This window comes from Lagenorhynchus albirostris, chromosome 3 (genome assembly GCF_949774975.1).
Source record: "Lagenorhynchus albirostris chromosome 3, mLagAlb1.1, whole genome shotgun sequence".
NCBI classification, from domain to species: Eukaryota; Metazoa; Chordata; class Mammalia; order Artiodactyla; family Delphinidae; genus Lagenorhynchus; species Lagenorhynchus albirostris.
In genome coordinates, this window is record NC_083097.1 from 118,009,812 (window position 1) to 118,024,919 (window position 15,108).

Genomic DNA, 15,108 nt, shown 5'->3' on the forward strand with positions numbered 1-15,108 from the left:
CTAGGTTCTGGGGCGTGAGCGTCTGGCGTTGGCCGGAGGACTGTAGCGTCGGTAATAGTATGATAGGGCCATTTCCTTCCGGGCGGGGGTCAAATCCTCGGGAAGCCGAGCCATCCCGTCCAGCTACCTCTCCAAAACGGGGCGCAGGCCATGTCACCTCTCTAGGAGGCTCCGGAGAACCGGCCACTGTGTTCCTTTCGGGTGCAGAAAGCCGGCTCCCTCCGGCCCGCTGGGAAGATTCCCTGCTACACATCCGGCCGGGGCATCTGAGGGCAGAAGCCAAGCCAGCCGTGCCCGATAGACCAGTAGAGAGCACTCTCGCCTGACTGCCTGTCCTCCTCACCGGACCCAGACTCGGCACCGCACACTCCCCCGACGCGGGGTCGGGGAAGGGGGGGAGCGGCGCAGTCACGCGCGCATCACACTTGCGCTCACAAGCGCGCAAGGCTCTCGCTCTCCGCCCGGCACACCTGCGCTCCGCCCCCTGGTCCCGGGCCGGCGACGGTCGAAGGCTTTTGGGAACCCAGGGCGGCGGCGGCGGCGTCCCCCTTCTTCCCTTCCCAGGGCTGGAGTTGTCCGGAGCCTCTCCCCGGTCCCAACCAGCCCGCATCCCTCTCCATCCTTCCCTCCCCCCGCCTGCCGCGGCAAGGGTATCTGCGGCCGCAGCCCGGAGCCCTTGAGGCGGCGAAGGGGGGAGGGGAAGAAAGCAAGGGATGAGCGCCGGGAGGGCGTCGGGGGCCCTGAGCCGGACTAGGACGCCCCTGGAACCGGAACCCGAGCCGGAGCCGGAGCCAGAGCTAAACCACCGGTACCGGTGGGCCAGGTGGTCAGGATGGGAGGAATAGAAAGGCGGGAGGGGGTGTGTACGCGAGAGTACAGGAAGGGGAGGGGGCTGTGGAGGCCTGGCTCAGGCCAACGCAGAGGAGGTGTGGACGCTGACTCAGGCACGATCCTTGTGCAGGCCGCCTGAGAATTCCGTCCCATCTCGCTCTGCAGTGTCCTTGGGAGGGACGGAAGCTCAGGACAAGCTGGAAAGGGGAACGTTCTGGGCGTCGGGGAAGCGGACCAGGGTCGTGGAAGACAGCTTGCGCAGCTGCCGTCTGGCACCCCTGGCCCGGACCAGCACCCCTGGCACGGACAGCTCCCTGGTTGGGTAGGGGGGTGGGGCCAGACCTTAGAGGCTTGCCTGTCTCGGATCCTGAAGGAGGCATTCCTATCCCTCCCCCCATCTCTAGCTGCAGCCCCCTAACCCCAGGAGGCGCCCTGGCCCGCGCTCGCCCCCCAGGGCCTCATGTCGGAACCACAGCCTGACCTGGAGCCGCCCCAACATGGGCTGTACATGCTCTTCCTGCTTGTGCTGGTCTTCTTCCTCATGGGCCTGGTAGGCTTCATGATCTGCCACGTGCTCAAGAAGAAAGGCTACCGCTGCCGCACCTCGAGGGGCTCGGAGCCTGACGACACCCAGCTCCAGCCCCGTGAGTGAACAGCCTAGAACCTGGCTCAGTCACCTTTCTCCCTGACCCTTCTCCCCACACCTCTTCCTGGTCAACAGACCCAGGCCAAATCCCGACCAAGTTTTCAGGAGGTCTAGTAATGCTTTCTTGACTCTGCAAAAGCAATTGGGTTGCCACCACCCCGAAAGCAGGGCTAGAGCAGGCAGCATGGGTGGGAAGGGCCCACTGATGAGTCTTGGACTCCCATTGATTTCCCCATCTTTTCTGCCCTGGCCCTTGGAATGCTAATGTACAGCACCATGGCAATTTGCTAAAGGGGTAGGTCTTGAGCAAGAAGCCACAGAAGCCACCAGGTAATGTACCCCCAAAGCTGACTCATTTGCTGCTTCCTTACCGACCTCTTTCATCCTTCAGCTGAGGACGATGACATGAATGAGGACACAGTAGAGAGGATTGTTCGATGCATCATCCAAAATGAAGGTGGGTGCATGCTGGCCCCTTGTTCCCCACCTCCTCAGCTTTCCCTTGCCCCGGCCTTTGCCTCCGCTGACCCCCTCTTTTCCTTCTGCCCTCAGCCAATGCTGAGGCCTTGAAGGAGATGCTGGGGGACAGTGAAGGAGAAGGGACAATGCAGCTGTCCAGGTGAGCTGAGAACAAGGGCCAGCACGATTGAGCTTGCCTTGGAGAGTACCCTCTCCTCCTGCACATTCCTCTCCTAGTCTCCTTGCATGTTTGGGTTGACAAGGGAGAGTAAGGCTGGTTAACATACAGGAAGAAGGACGTTTTGTAGAAATCCTGAGTCCTTCAAACCACATCTCTCCTCTGGATATCATCAAGCCTAACCTTCACCCCTTATGCCACTCCTCTGCATTAAGCATTGCCCGCTTTTTAGCCCCGGGAGGGAGAACACATGGTCACTACTATCTTCATATTGAGTTTATTAGATAAAGACAAGAAACGAACGGTGGGGCCTGGGGCAAGTGGGGCATCTGGGGTTTAAGGAGCACGCTGAAAGAACAGGAGCAAGTCGAACAGGAAGAAAACTGGGAATGTCACCCCTGGTCCTTTCCTCCCTACCGTCCAGTGTGGATGCCACCTCCAGCTTGCAGGACGGAGCCCCCTCCCATCATCACACAGTGCACCTGGGCTCCGCAGCCCCCTGCATCCACTGCAGCCGCAACAAGAGACCCCCACTTGTCCGTCAGGGACGCTCCAAGGAAGGAAAGAGTCGCCCCCGGCCTGGGGAGACCACTGTGTTCTCTGTGGGCAGGTGGGTATAGAGTGCCCCAGGGAAAGGGAGGTTGAGGTGGGGACCCCAACGGTCAGGCACCTGCCTCCAAAGGTAGGCCCTGGCTCTTTCTTTGTGGCCTGTGAGCCACAGCAGAAGCCAGGCTGCACAATGTGCCCCACAATCTGGTCTCCCCTGCCCTAGGCCAGAGGGAAGTGCCTATCAAACCCAGGATGTCCCTGACCGGAGGGAAGGGCCAAGCAGCCTCTGAGTGGTGGTCCTAAGCCCCAGTGTTCCCTCCCCTCCCAGGTTCCGGGTGACACACATTGAGAAGCGCTATGGGCTGCATGAGCATCGTGATGGCTCCCCCACGGACAGGAGCTGGGGATCTGGTGGGGGGCTGGACCCAGGGGGTGGCCAGGGGTCTGGGGGAGGGCAGCCCAGGACAGGGATGCCTGCCACTGAGAGCCTTCCCCCTGAGAGGCCGCAGCCCCTGGCCCTTGCCAGCCCCCCAGTGCGGAATGGAGGACTCAGGGACAGCAGCCTAGTCCCTCGTGCACTTGAGAGGAGCCCTGGAGCCTCTGCAGAGTCGATGCTGGGGGCTGGAGGAAGGGGCCCAAGCCCAGGGCTGGCCAGTCAAGAGGCAAATGGACAGCCAAGCAAACCGGACACCTCAGATCACCAGGTATGAAGACATGTGGTGGGCTGCGGGGGGCTCAGCTCTTATTGCCCCTACTCTAGGGGGCACTGATATGACCCACCTCCTGTTCTCCCACTGGTGACCCCTCCTCTCTCTCTCAGGTGTCCCCACCACAGGGGGCAGGGGGTGTGTGAGGTGAGTCTGCCTGGGCCCCAAGTCAGATAATCTCATCCTCCCACCCCCTACTTTAAACTACCTAAGCCCATTGGTTCCCTGAACCCCCAAGCTAAACTGCAGGCTTAGCCTTTGGTACATATTCCTTGGTTTGGTGGTGGGGAGTGGGCTTGTGCTCCAGGGGACAGGGAAGGTCCTGCAGCCCCTGGGGAAAAGCAGGGACACAGCTTGAAGAGGAGGCAACACTGTTACCCTTCCTCTCCTTCATTGCGCTGATGGACTACCAGCTGGCAGGGCCAGGGGTTGGGTGGGCATGAAGCCCCTCCTCTCAACTGGACAGCACTGCCCCCCAGCTGAGGGACCAGCCCTACTTCCACCTGGAACTGCACGGTCTCAGGCTGGGGGACCTTGGGAGAAGTCCCACCTCTGGTCCTCAGTCTCTTCCCCTTCCCCTGTCTGCCAACAGGCCGCCTGACCTGCTTTCCCCATCACCTCACTCCATATGCTAGAGCGTGCGGCTGGGAGCAGGCCCCTGCCCTTGGTGGGCCCTTAAAGCAATAGCACCTTAGACCCCCTGCCCTCTTGGCACAAGAGGCCCAGGCCCTGGCTTGGGCTTTGTGCCCTTTATTCACTGTCAATAAATCCGCTCAGATGATTACAGCTGCTTCGCATACTGGCTCCAGCTCCTTCTGACAGGCCTGCCCCCATCCCCCGTGGCTCTGGCATCTGGAGTGGGGTGATTCACAGAACCAGGGTGGAGACACAAATAAGCCAGAGCCACTCGAGACTTTGGGGGATGAATTCCAGTCCCAGAGATTTCAGGGTACTTCACCACCCTAGAGATGGGGTGGTAGCAGAAGACAAAGGAGTAGTTTCAGCCCTTAGAGATGGCTGGAGGATGATGGCAAAAAAGGAGTGGGTTCCAGCCCCAGAAATGGGGAGAGAAGAAATTTCTACCCGTGAAGGTGAGAACGGAAATCAGGGAGATTCCAGCTTCTGGCTGTGTCGCTCTGGATCACCGTGGGGAGGGGTGGTCTCTGATAGCACGGAGATAGGGGCAGCAGCATCACTGGGGGAAAGTGATTCCCCCGGGCTTCAGGTGAGAGGATCTGGGTGGCCAGGATCCGGGGCTTTAGCTGGCGGGGGAGGCGGTGGACGCATCTGTAGGGAACACACAGTCAGTGCACCAGATGCCTCCCTTGGGGATATCCCTGTCCATTCCCTCTGTCCTGCAGATAAAACAGGACAAGTTGGAGTGACCCCTCTCCAAACACCCTCCTCCAAGGGCGGGGCCCTTACCGGCCTGAGTCGAGGCGCCACCACATCCAGGGGTCCAGGGCAGTCCAGGTCTTGGTCTGGAAATAAGAACCACAAGTCAGTCTTACGACTTTGTTTTGTTCGCTTCTGTATCTCCAGCACTTAGGACAGTGGCACTCTGTAAATATTTGTTGAATTAACAAATAGTCACTAACCTGGGTCATAATATCCATCAATCCATCCAACCTCAACGCTTATTGAGCACCTGCTGTATAATCGGGCCTGCTAAAGGTACCCGGGGGCAGGAGGGATCCACACCGCCCCCACCCCTAATGGCTGCCAGGAACCACATAATGAAACACTAACAGACACAATGAATGACTGAGTACTAAATCATTCAAAGTGAACGACGGGTGCTGGAGAAGCAGGGTGCAGAAAACGCTCACGGGGTTCCAGGGTCGCGGTGGGTGGGGGGTGCAGTGAAGAAAGTGAAAGAACCTTTTAGAAAAGATGGTTTTAGGAAAGATGAATGAGGTAACAACAAAAACAAGGAAAAAAAAAGAAAAGATGGATGAGGAAAATGATGATGCAAACCAGGTGTTTGCAGGATTCAAGAACACTAAGGGCAGAGGATGTGTATTGGGAAAACACTGTGGGAGAAACTGGCTAATTTTTTTTTTTTTTTTTTTTTTTTTTTGCGGTAACTGGGCCTCTCACTGTTGTGGCCTCTCGCGTTGCGGAGCACAGGCTCCGGGCGCACAGGCTCAGTGGCCATGGCTCACGGGCCTAGCCGCTCCGCGGCATGTGGGATCTTCCCGGACCGGGGCACGAACCCGTGTCCCCTGCATCAGCAGGCAGACTCTTAACCACTGCGCCACCAGGGAAGCCCCCTGGCTAATTTTTAAAATAATAATAATGAGAAAACAGCTACTAATTGCATGCTTGCTATGTGCCCAGCACAACGCTGGGCACTCTATAGACACATCCCTTTAACTCTCACAACTCAGTGAGGGAGGGACCTTCCTTCTCACTCTGTAAAGGCCCAGGCATGTTAAATCACACACTAGGACGTCATAGAGCAGAGTTTGAACAGTGGGCCCAGCTCCAAAGCCCAAGCTCTTCTACCATCATGCATCAGAGAGCCTGATGGAGGAGGTTCCTGAGGGCAGGCAGAGGGGCTGAGTGTAACCCAGGAGCTCCAGACTTCCTCCTTCTTCCTGTCTCTTACCCTCCCAGGGCCCCAGCTCCTTCTACTCACCACCGGGCAGGACAGGTGCAGGCGAGCCATCCAAGGCAGAGGTGGGTGCAGGAGGGGAGAAGCTGGGAGGGGAAGGGGATGGCAGGATCTGGGGATGAGGGGGCAAAGAGTTATTCCCGGCATGTGGGAAGGTTTCACCAGCTCTTCCTCCCATCCCATCTTCAGTTCCTGTCCCGTCACACCCCAGTTCAGAGAGTGACCAAATGCTTGTATCTGGGTGAGGCTTGTAGGTGATACACATTTCAACAGTCAATATATATTGACACTTAATATGTCCCAGGCATTTTGCTAGCACTTCGCATGCACTAATTCATTCAGTCCTCACCACCACCCCATGAGGTAAGGATTTGATGATTCCTATGTCAGAGGTGAGACTCAGGTTAATCCATCTATCCAAAATCACAGAGCTAGTTAGTGACAAAGTCCTGGCTAGAACTCCTGACTCCTACTCCTATGCTCTTCTTGCTAGAACAACAGGTACCATATATCAAAGCACCTATGGGCCACTGTGCTAAGCACTTCACTTCCACTATCTCTAATCAGGATAGTTAGCCTCCTGAAAGAGGCATTATTGTCCCCCTTTTACATGCATGTGAAGAAACAAGCTCAGAGAGGTCTAATCACTGCCTAAAGTAACAGAACAGGAATCTGAACTAAGAGCCAGCTCTAAAGCAGGACGACCAAACTCTAATGAAGACTGCCTTGGTGTCCCTTTTCTCTGTGCCAAAGGAGATGGGGAGTCCCAAGCCACTATAGGGGGGGAGGGGGCATTAAGACGAATATGGGACCTCCCTGGCATGGGAGGGTCAACCCATTGGTGCCTGGGGACCCAGGGAAAAGGAAGCCTCACCTGTTCAGGGTCTGACAGTTCAGATGGCCCTGGGGGGCCAAGTAGCTCCTCCACCAGCAGGGAGGGGAAGACCCCAACATGGCCCCCAAATTCTCCCCTCCAGAAGCCATCATCCACTCCATCCTGGGTCCGGGGCAGCAGGCGGATAAGCGCCCCCTCGGGGAAGCTCAGTTCCTCTGCGCTCTGTCCCGTGTAGCTGTACAGGGCGCAGGCCAGGAACGCTGCGGAAGCCCGGGAGAGATGGTGAGGGGAAGAGGCGGGCAGCAGTGCCCCCAGACCAGGGCTACAACCACTCAGTAACTCTTCTCCCTTTCTTACCTGTGGGCTCTGCCCCCGAAGGATTGTCGCTGTCATGGCTGCTCTCAGGGAAGGAGAGGTCCGGGAAGTTGAGATACCGCTCAGGGACAAAGCCTACCTCACCGTGCTGGTTCCGAGCCTGCTCACCCAGCAACGTGAACAGAAAGCAGGCTTGCCTCAGCAGTCCACGGCCCTGGCCCTCCTCCACTCAGGCTTCCAGCTTTGCCTGGCTGGGTCTTTACGGACCACAGAGAAGTCCCTCCCACTGCCCCCTTGCCAAGGGCAGAGCCCCGGGTCCATACCCACCTTGACCCATTCGTCGGCATCTCCCTCCTCTATGACCTCCAGCCACTCGCCCTCTGTGATGGTCAGCTCGTCCTCATGTCCTGCCTGGGACCCACAAAGAAGGATTCAGGACTGGCTGTTCCCCATCCCTGCCTGTCTGAGGTCCCCACCTCCATTCATACCTGATAGCCAAACACCACATGGACAGGGCAGGGGAGGGGCCTGGTGGCCAGGGCTGGGGGGGCGGGCTCCTCAAAGAGCTCCCCCGTCTCCTCACATTCCTCAAAGTCAGACAGTTCAGCATCCTCAGCCTGGGGGACAGAGAACAGGCATCGTTGTGAGGCCCAGTCTCAAGTACCACCCACTATATCTCTCACTCCTCCATTCTACCTTTTTTTTTTTTAAACATCTTTATTGGAGTATAATTGCTTTACAATGTTGTGTTAGTTTCTGCCGTATGACAAAATGAATCAGCTACATGTATACATATATCCCCATATCCCCTCGCTCTTGCGCCTCCCTCCCACCCCATCCTACCCTTAACATTGTGGATCCTCCTCCCAGGTAGTACCACCCATCCGTTCACCCTGGGTCACAGGCAGAACCACCACAGAGCAAGATAACACTAACAATAATCACAGAGTTACAGTATTGAGCGCTTATATGTGCCAAGCACAATGCTAAGTATCTTACGTACATTGTCTTGTTTAAACTTCTTAATAACCCAGTGTTATTTTGCGAAACTATCAACCTCAGTTTACTTAATGGGAAACTGAGGCTCAGAAAGGCTAAGTCACTTTCCAAGATCACACAGCTAGTAAGTGGAGTGGCTGGTACTCAAACTGCTTATAGTCTGCTCTCGGGACCTTTCATAACCACCATCCTATACTCCATAATAAAAGTTCATTGAGAGCTCTCTATGTTACAAACTGTGCCAAGAGTCATACTTAAGTGATTTCATTTCAGCCTCACAACAACCCTTTGAGTTAGCTACTAGTGTGATTCCCACTTTATAAGCTCTGCTTTCCACTGGGGCTCTTTACCCTCCTGGTGTGTATGGGGAGGGAGTGGAGGGAGCTCACCGTGGGAGAGAGGTCCCTCTGGGACAGCCGGGCCTCGCTGAGCCGTCGCTCCTGCTCTACCTCAACCTGGGCCTGGGTCATGGCTGGCTTCAGCCAGTGCTGCACATCCAGGCCAGCCCCCTGCAGCAGGGCCAGCCGGGCAGCCCCCTTCACCTGGCTCACCTGACACAGGGAAGAGGGGGTCAGTCAAGGCTGTGGCTGGGCCTGCCCTTGGGAGGTGAGTGGAGCCTCCTCCCCAGATGTGTCCACCCTCTACCTCCTGCCTCCAGTCTCCCCACCATCAGATAAAGGAGCAGAGGAGGGTGTTGCCGGAGGAGGTGCGGTCTCAGTGGCTCTAACCCCAGGGCTGTGGCTCACCTGTGCCCGCCGGATGCTCTCCCTCACTTCCTGCAGCCGCTGTTCTATGCCTGGAGCCTCCCGCTCTGAAGCCTGCTGCCGCCTCTGCTCCAGCCGCTGCAGCACCTGGTTGGGGACGCAGAGGACAGGAGTGGGTGGAGATACTATGGGGCACAACTTACTGATAACCCGGGAGTTTCCTAGTTGTTTCACATGCATTATGTCATCTCATCTTCCCTGTGATGTGGGTGCTATCATTAGCCCCACTTTAATGATGAGGAAGCTGAGGTCCAGAGAGCTTAAGTCACTCCCTTACTCAGGGTTACATAACTAGGAAGCAACAGAGCAAGATTTGAGCCCAGGTGAGTCTAGTCCCAAAGGTTACGCTCTTAAATTACTGTGCCACACTGTCGGCTTAAATTACCCTTCCCTCCCCTCCTGCCTGCAGCCCCATGACATCCCCAGTGAGGCCGGGATCCCCATCTCTCAGCTCTTCTTGCCCACCCCCGACACCTGCACTCCCCACCTCACCCGCTGCCCATGGTTCTGGATCTTGTAGTCTCGGGCAGCTCGGCTCGTCCAGCGTTGAACTTCTTTCTCCAGGCCACTCTCCCCGGCCACACCTCCTGCGCCCCGCTCGAGCTCCAGGACACACACCTGAATGAATGGGGAGCTGTGAGGATGCCCTGATGCTGCTCCTTCTCCGTTCCCCCTCCCTCCAGTTCCCTCCTTTTTTTCTTCCCTGTCTCCTGACCTCCAGGGTCAGGGACAAATAGGTGGGAGCACACACCTATGACTGTGGACACAGGAGTGCATTCATGTGGACACACAGAGAGTCCCAGAAGTGGGATCCAGGTTGAGGGACAGAGGTAGAATGAAGAAGATAGTGCAGTGAAGGGACAGAAGGGTGGGAGGAAGTGCGTTAATTTGTGTCCTGGTGGGAGGGAGGTGAACTGGGGTTCTGAAACCCTCTCTCCATGGTTTAATAGTCCCTAAGTTAAAACCAGGACAAGGATAATGGGGAAGAGGCCTACACCACAGTCCCCTTTCCAAGTGGCCTGACTGCACCTAGCAGAGAGGTCTTACCTGATCATTCCCTGCTGGCTGAAACTGCTGAGCTGTGGTGGGGGAGAATACTCCGGGCTCCTGAAGAAAAAGCTCCAGATCCTGCTCCCAGCTTACCTGGGAGTTGGAAAAAATCAAAGTCGGCCACTCACTGGCTCCCTCTCCAAGCCTGTCCCCAGCCCTTCTTGGTAGAGAGAGGACAAGGTGAGAAGGAAAGGGGCAGACATGCAGTGGTGGAGGGGGCGCTGTACTGGGAGAGAAGGGTAAAGAGGATCTCTGGGGAGCTTACCTGGGAGGTCGCTTGCCCCCCACGGTGGGCATGCTCCAGAGCCACCTCTGCAGCTTCCAGCTCCATGCGGCTCAGTGAAGTCAGCGGGTCCCTCAGGTGTTCCAACAGCTCGCTGACCAGGGCCTGGAGAGAACCCCAAGATGCTGACACCACCCTTCCCCCAAGCAGGCTCTCTGTCCAGGTTTGAATGGGTGATGGGTATGAGGTATGGGAAATTGAGAAGGAATAAGACATTATTATGCTTCTAATAATAGGCCCTCATGTGTGCACAGCACTTAACAGTTTAAAAAGCATTTTCACCTTCATTCTCTCCCTTGAGCCCCATTAGTCTTATAAAGTAGGCAGAGCAGGGGTTAGTCCTGAGGAAGAAACTGGGGTTCAGAGGGGCAAGTGTTCTGCACAATGTCATGCAGCCAGCTAGAAGCAGAAGCAGAACCTAGGTATGTATCTTCTGCCCACTCAGCAGACTAGGTCCCCAGCCCCACCCAGCCTGATCGTGGTGGGAAGCAGGGAGATGCCCTCCCTGCTGAGAGGCAGGGGTATCTAGGCTGAGACTGGCCTTGAGCACGGCCGGCAGTTCTTCCTGGTAGTAGTGGTCAAGGTGGGCATTGGTGGCCACCAAGTTGAGCAGGTACTCATTGCGGGCCGCTCTCAGCTGCTGGGAGTACTGGGCCGACTGGACAGACAGCTAGGAGAGGAACATAGGTGTCAACTGGGAGCCCTGGACCCTTGGGGTCCTTCCACGGCCAAGCCAGATCCAGAATGGATTCTCACATGACTGAGATAACTGGCAAACCATACTAAAAATTTTACATACTCGCAATTCCTGCTCAAAATTCTCTAGTGGCAACTGCATACATTTAGGATAAAATCCCAACTGCTCCTTACGGTGGTCTATCAGGTCCAACATGAGCTGGCCCCTGCACCCTCTCTGAGTCTTTCCACAGTGCTCGTCCCCTTGCTCACAGTGCTCCAGCCACACTGGCCTTCCCTCAGTTCCTCGAGCCTACAAAGTTATTCCCACCTCAGAGCCTTTGCACTCACCGCTGCCTCTCCCTGGAATGTTCTTCCCCTACATCTCTGCACGGCTGGCTCCTCCTTGACACTCAGGCCACCTGTTCAGAGAGGCTTTCCCTCTAAATTACACTCCCCTGTTATGCTTTATCATATCACCTTCTTTTCATTTATTCTGAGTCTTTGTTTATTTACTATCTGTCTCCCCTAACCAGGCTGTGGAGGCAGGAGCTCTGCTGGTAGTGTTCCCCATCATCTCCCCAGTGTTTCAAACAATGCCAAGTACATAGAAGTCCTCAATCACTGCATATTAAAGGAATGAAAAACAAAGGTACTATTTCCGTTTTATAGATGAAGAAAATGAGGCTCAGAGAGATCAAATTTACCAAGGTTAGGCACCAAGGAAGTAGGGTAGCCTGGATTCATCCCAGTCTCTCTGACTTATGCCCCCGGGTTCCAAACCACTAGACTAATCTGCCCACCTCTCCCTGCCCCGGCTCATGCCCACATCCTCTGAACCTTGGTGCTGAGTTTCTGGAGACTGGTCCGAGTGTGGAAGAGGCCATGGTCACTTCGGTTAAGCCTGTGCAGGCAAGGGAGAGGAGCGGAGGTCAGGCCCAGCCATGGCACCTTGGCTCCATCCCCCGACGCCACAGGCTTCCTAACTCCCCATGACCCCACCTGGCCTGGACATCAGCCGCCTTCTCCTGTGCCAAGGCCCACACCCGTTCACGCTGCCCATACAGCTTTCGACTTCGGCTCAGCTCCCGGACAGACTGCAGCACCTCGGCCTGCGCCCTCTGGAGGTTCTCTGCTCCCTAGGGGCATGGACACACAAGTCCTGATCCAGATCACCTCCATCCCTGAGTCAGCCCTTCCTTCACCCCATCCACTGAGCCGTACCTTCCTAAGCACCTGCTCCTTAGCGCTCCGCCCTGTGCCTCCTGCCAGGTCACGGTATCGGTCAGATGCCTGGAGCCGGGCTTGGCCCCCAGCCATGGTGGCATCCAGCAGGCAGCGCCAGGCACCAAACACCATCCTGCCTCTCCCCAGAGAAAGTCTGCATTGACGAGGGGAGCACTCCAAAGCTTCACGAGATGCGCCCCCCCCCAACACCATGGGAGACAGACTGCTTTCCCATCCCCCTCGTCTGGGAGCCCATCAATCGATCAGCCCATTAGCTCGGCCACAAGGATCACTTATGCCCTCCGCCCCCATCCAGTGTCCTTGCTGGGTCAGCTGCTATCCCGCTGCCGTGTCAGCTCTACCTGCCGCTCACGTGCCCTCCTCATAGGTTCCTGGGGTTGAGCTCCTCATCCCTTCTTGGCTCCCTGGCCTCCCTGCCACCCCACCATGGGACCCACCTGCTGTCCATCTCCCCACTCCGGTGTCCTTCCCTCTTCAGAAATGGCCCAGCCAGTTTCTGGAGTGCCTGGTGGGAAAGTCATCACAGACCCAGTTCCCTTTCAAAGACTCTCCCCACTTGGGAGAACATACGATCAGAGTATAATAATGCCACCCACTTTGCTAAGTGCTTTACATGCATTAACTTATTCTGTCCTTACAACAACCTTGCGTGAAGGTACAGTTATTATTATTCCCATTTTACAGAGAAAGAAATTGAGGCCAAGAAACGTTAAGTAACTTGTCCAAGGTCAAACAGCTAAAAAGTACCACAGCAGGGATTTGACACAAATTTGCCTGGTGCTAGGCATTTGCTCTTGACCAGAACAGGAGTATGCGTGGAGGCACATTGCTGGTAGTGTAAAGGAGGCTAGAACAAAAGGGAAGGTCCAGAGAAAGGAGTCCCATACCTGCCCATACTCCCGTTCAATGGCTGCCCTCTGCTTGCTGTAGGATCTGTGGAGATTAGGGGGATGGGGTGGTCTTACTGTTCGGTCCTTTTCTCCCACCCTCGACCCTCTCCTTAGCCTGGGCAGGAGGGAGAGGGGAGCCAGGCCTGGAGTGTGACTATACCAGGAGGGCCTGAGACTGAAGACAGAGTCCTTGAGATCACCTCGGGCAGCCGCAGCAAAGGACAACCTCATCTCAGTGCTCAGAGCCTCAGCAGGATCCTCCCCACCCCTGGAGAACCATCTGTGTGCTTGGAGGTGAGGACTGATGGGGGTCAGCTGAGTACAGTGTGTGCCAGCCTTCCAACAGGTCTGGAAGAGGGAGGGGGGATTCTGTCCTGAGTTTGATTGTGGGTGTGGAGGGGGCGGTGTGGAGTGAAGGGGTTTGAGAGAGGGTCCCTGTGTGTTTATGTGTGTTGGGGTGCGTGGAAGGATAATTCGTATCCGGCATCTGGAGAGGGAGGCCTAGGATGACGGCCTTGAATGGGCAGGTTGGAGAGCTCTTCACCCCCGCCCACCGCGACAGCTGTAGTATGTTGGAGAAAAGGCGGAGCGTGTGACAGAGAAAGTCGGGGTACGTGGAGGGGGTCAGGGCTACCTGATATCCTCCAGTAGGTCCGCCTCTCTCTGCTGCCGGGTCTGAAGGATGTTCAGCTGCTCCAGGAAGCGAAGCTTCACCTCCTGGGATGGCTTCACCTGTGTGGGTAAGAAGAAGATGAAGACCCCTGGCGCAGGGACCTGAAAAACACTCCGCGCAGGGAGCGGTGAGGGGGCGGGGCCAGGGAGGAGCTGGGCTGTTTCCTCGGTTACTTCTGGGTTGGCCCTTGAACCCCTTCCTACTCTTCGTCCCCCACCGCAGGTCTGGTGCCCCTTTGGGCCGCATCACTCCCCCAGCCCGCCAGGAATCCCCGTCCCCAGGCCAAGCTCACTTTTCGGGGCGGCGGCTGCATCTCCGCTCCGGCCCAGGCAGCAACTCGACTCCGGAACTCGAGGAAACCCCGCCCACAGCTAAGCCCCGCCCAGGATCTGGCCCAGCTCCGCCCTCGCCCCGCCCACGCCTGATCAGTCCCTTCGCTGGGCCGCGAAGCGCCAAGAGCGGCAGGAACTAAACCTCTGTTACTGCTGAGAATACCCCGGAAAGGGTCCGCGCCGCCCTGTGGACGCCGCGTCCGCTGGGCGGTAGGGGGAACCCCAGGTTTCTGTGTCAAGACGCCTGGGTTCTATTTCTGGTGGAGAGCTATTGACTTAGCTCGTAATTATTTCTAATCATTCATTTACATATGCAGACCTCCAATCCCGACGCGATGGGTGAAGGATGGTGAGGAACTCAAATCTGTAACCAGGGAAACTGAATCACTGGATGCCTGAGCGCAGATGCGTGTGATGAGAGAAACAGGGCTGATCCCAGACCTTTTCCTAATTCCCACTGAACTGGAAAAGCCTGCGTGAGTGAGGGTGAGAAAGACGCCTGGAGCCAGGAAGGAACCAGTACCAGAGGAAAAGACAGGGCCAATGGAGTGGGCGTGAGCTGGGAGATGAGAGCTGGGAGATGAGAGTGGGGACTTGCAACCCAGAAAGCCCCTATCGGCTTTAGGGCCTGCCCTTAAGGTTCTACACCCCAGGACATACCCCCTATCCCCGCCCTGGCACTGCTTTCTGAGGATCTGCACACACACTTTCCTCATCCTCCTCACCTATCCATGGCCCACACCTCCTCACTACACCCCCGACTTGGAAAAGGCAGATATCTGTGGCCCAAACTCCAGATTCACATTTCCAACAGCTCACCTGACACCACCACTTCATCTAAATAGGTACCTCAAACTTTCAAACGGCTCCTTCTACCTGATCCTTCCCCAGTCACCTCCCCCAGGTAACATACTAGATGGAACCATTCTCCATCCACTTAGGAGAGTCAGAAAGCCAGAGTCTATGTACCCTTCCTCCTACCCCCACCTTCCATCCATCAGCAAGGCCTATAGGTTCTATCTCCCATTGATCAACTTCCCTCAATTTCCAGAACCAC

The 15,108-nt window shown here is 56.4% G+C and overlaps 2 protein-coding genes across 10 annotated transcripts; one reads left to right on the plus strand and one right to left on the minus strand.

Annotated features, from left to right (window-relative positions):
• The first annotated feature begins 8 nt into the window (after positions 1-8).
• On the plus strand, positions 9-4,913 carry RELL2 (RELT like 2). 3 transcript variants are annotated; one of them, XM_060143837.1, is made up of 8 exons: positions 9-808; positions 1,236-1,475; positions 1,869-1,934; positions 2,030-2,096; positions 2,539-2,724; positions 2,992-3,367; positions 3,484-3,517; positions 3,963-4,167. In XM_060143837.1, exons 2-7 carry the CDS (start codon positions 1,292-1,294, stop codon positions 3,514-3,516), a joined length of 912 nt encoding a protein of 303 aa, XP_059999820.1. In that variant the 5' UTR covers positions 9-808; positions 1,236-1,291; the 3' UTR covers position 3,517; positions 3,963-4,167. The 3 variants fall into 3 exon arrangements, with proteins under 3 accessions (XP_059999820.1, XP_059999821.1, XP_059999822.1); XM_060143838.1 differs by lacking the exons at positions 3,484-3,517; positions 3,963-4,167 and adding an exon at positions 4,732-4,913; XM_060143839.1 differs by lacking the exon at positions 3,484-3,517 and having other exon boundaries at positions 13-808.
• On the minus strand, positions 2,373-14,079 carry FCHSD1 (FCH and double SH3 domains 1). Of its 7 annotated transcripts, none has more exons than XM_060143827.1 (20): positions 14,012-14,079; positions 13,681-13,778; positions 13,044-13,089; positions 12,594-12,661; positions 12,133-12,268; positions 11,911-12,047; positions 11,749-11,812; positions 10,775-10,903; positions 10,216-10,338; positions 9,948-10,043; positions 9,393-9,518; positions 8,883-8,987; positions 8,526-8,687; positions 7,626-7,754; positions 7,465-7,548; positions 7,180-7,297; positions 6,862-7,082; positions 6,012-6,099; positions 4,796-4,851; positions 2,373-4,657 (listed from the first exon to the last, which is right to left on the minus strand). In XM_060143827.1, exons 1-20 carry the CDS (start codon positions 14,030-14,032, stop codon positions 4,592-4,594), a joined length of 2,073 nt encoding a protein of 690 aa, XP_059999810.1. In that variant the 5' UTR covers positions 14,033-14,079; the 3' UTR covers positions 2,373-4,591. The 7 variants fall into 7 exon arrangements, with proteins under 7 accessions (XP_059999810.1, XP_059999809.1, XP_059999814.1 ...); XM_060143826.1 differs by having other exon boundaries at positions 12,133-12,289; XM_060143831.1 differs by lacking the exons at positions 12,594-12,661; positions 14,012-14,079 and having other exon boundaries at positions 13,681-13,745.
• Between the last annotated feature and the right edge of the window lie 1,029 nt (positions 14,080-15,108).

Excerpts from the sequence above, each read along its gene's own strand:
- FCHSD1 (XM_060143826.1), bottom strand. The coding sequence starts at position 14,032 with ATGCAGCCGCCGCCCCGAAAA. Across the intron at positions 10,339-10,774 it reads AACTGCCGGCCGTGCTCAAG|GCCCTGGTCAGCGAGCTGTT; the intron begins GCCAGTCTCAGC and ends GGTTCTCTCCAG. Across the intron at positions 7,083-7,179 it reads TTCGGGGGCAGAGCCCACAG|CGTTCCTGGCCTGCGCCCTG; the intron begins GTAAGAAAGGGA and ends GGGCTTCCGCAG.
- RELL2 (XM_060143837.1), top strand. The coding sequence starts at position 1,292 with ATGTCGGAACCACAGCCTGACCTGGAGCCGCCCCAACATGGGCTGTAC. Across the intron at positions 2,725-2,991 it reads ACTGTGTTCTCTGTGGGCAG|GTTCCGGGTGACACACATTG; the intron begins GTGGGTATAGAG and ends CTCCCCTCCCAG. Across the intron at positions 3,368-3,483 it reads CGGACACCTCAGATCACCAG|GTGTCCCCACCACAGGGGGC; the intron begins GTATGAAGACAT and ends TCTCTCTCTCAG.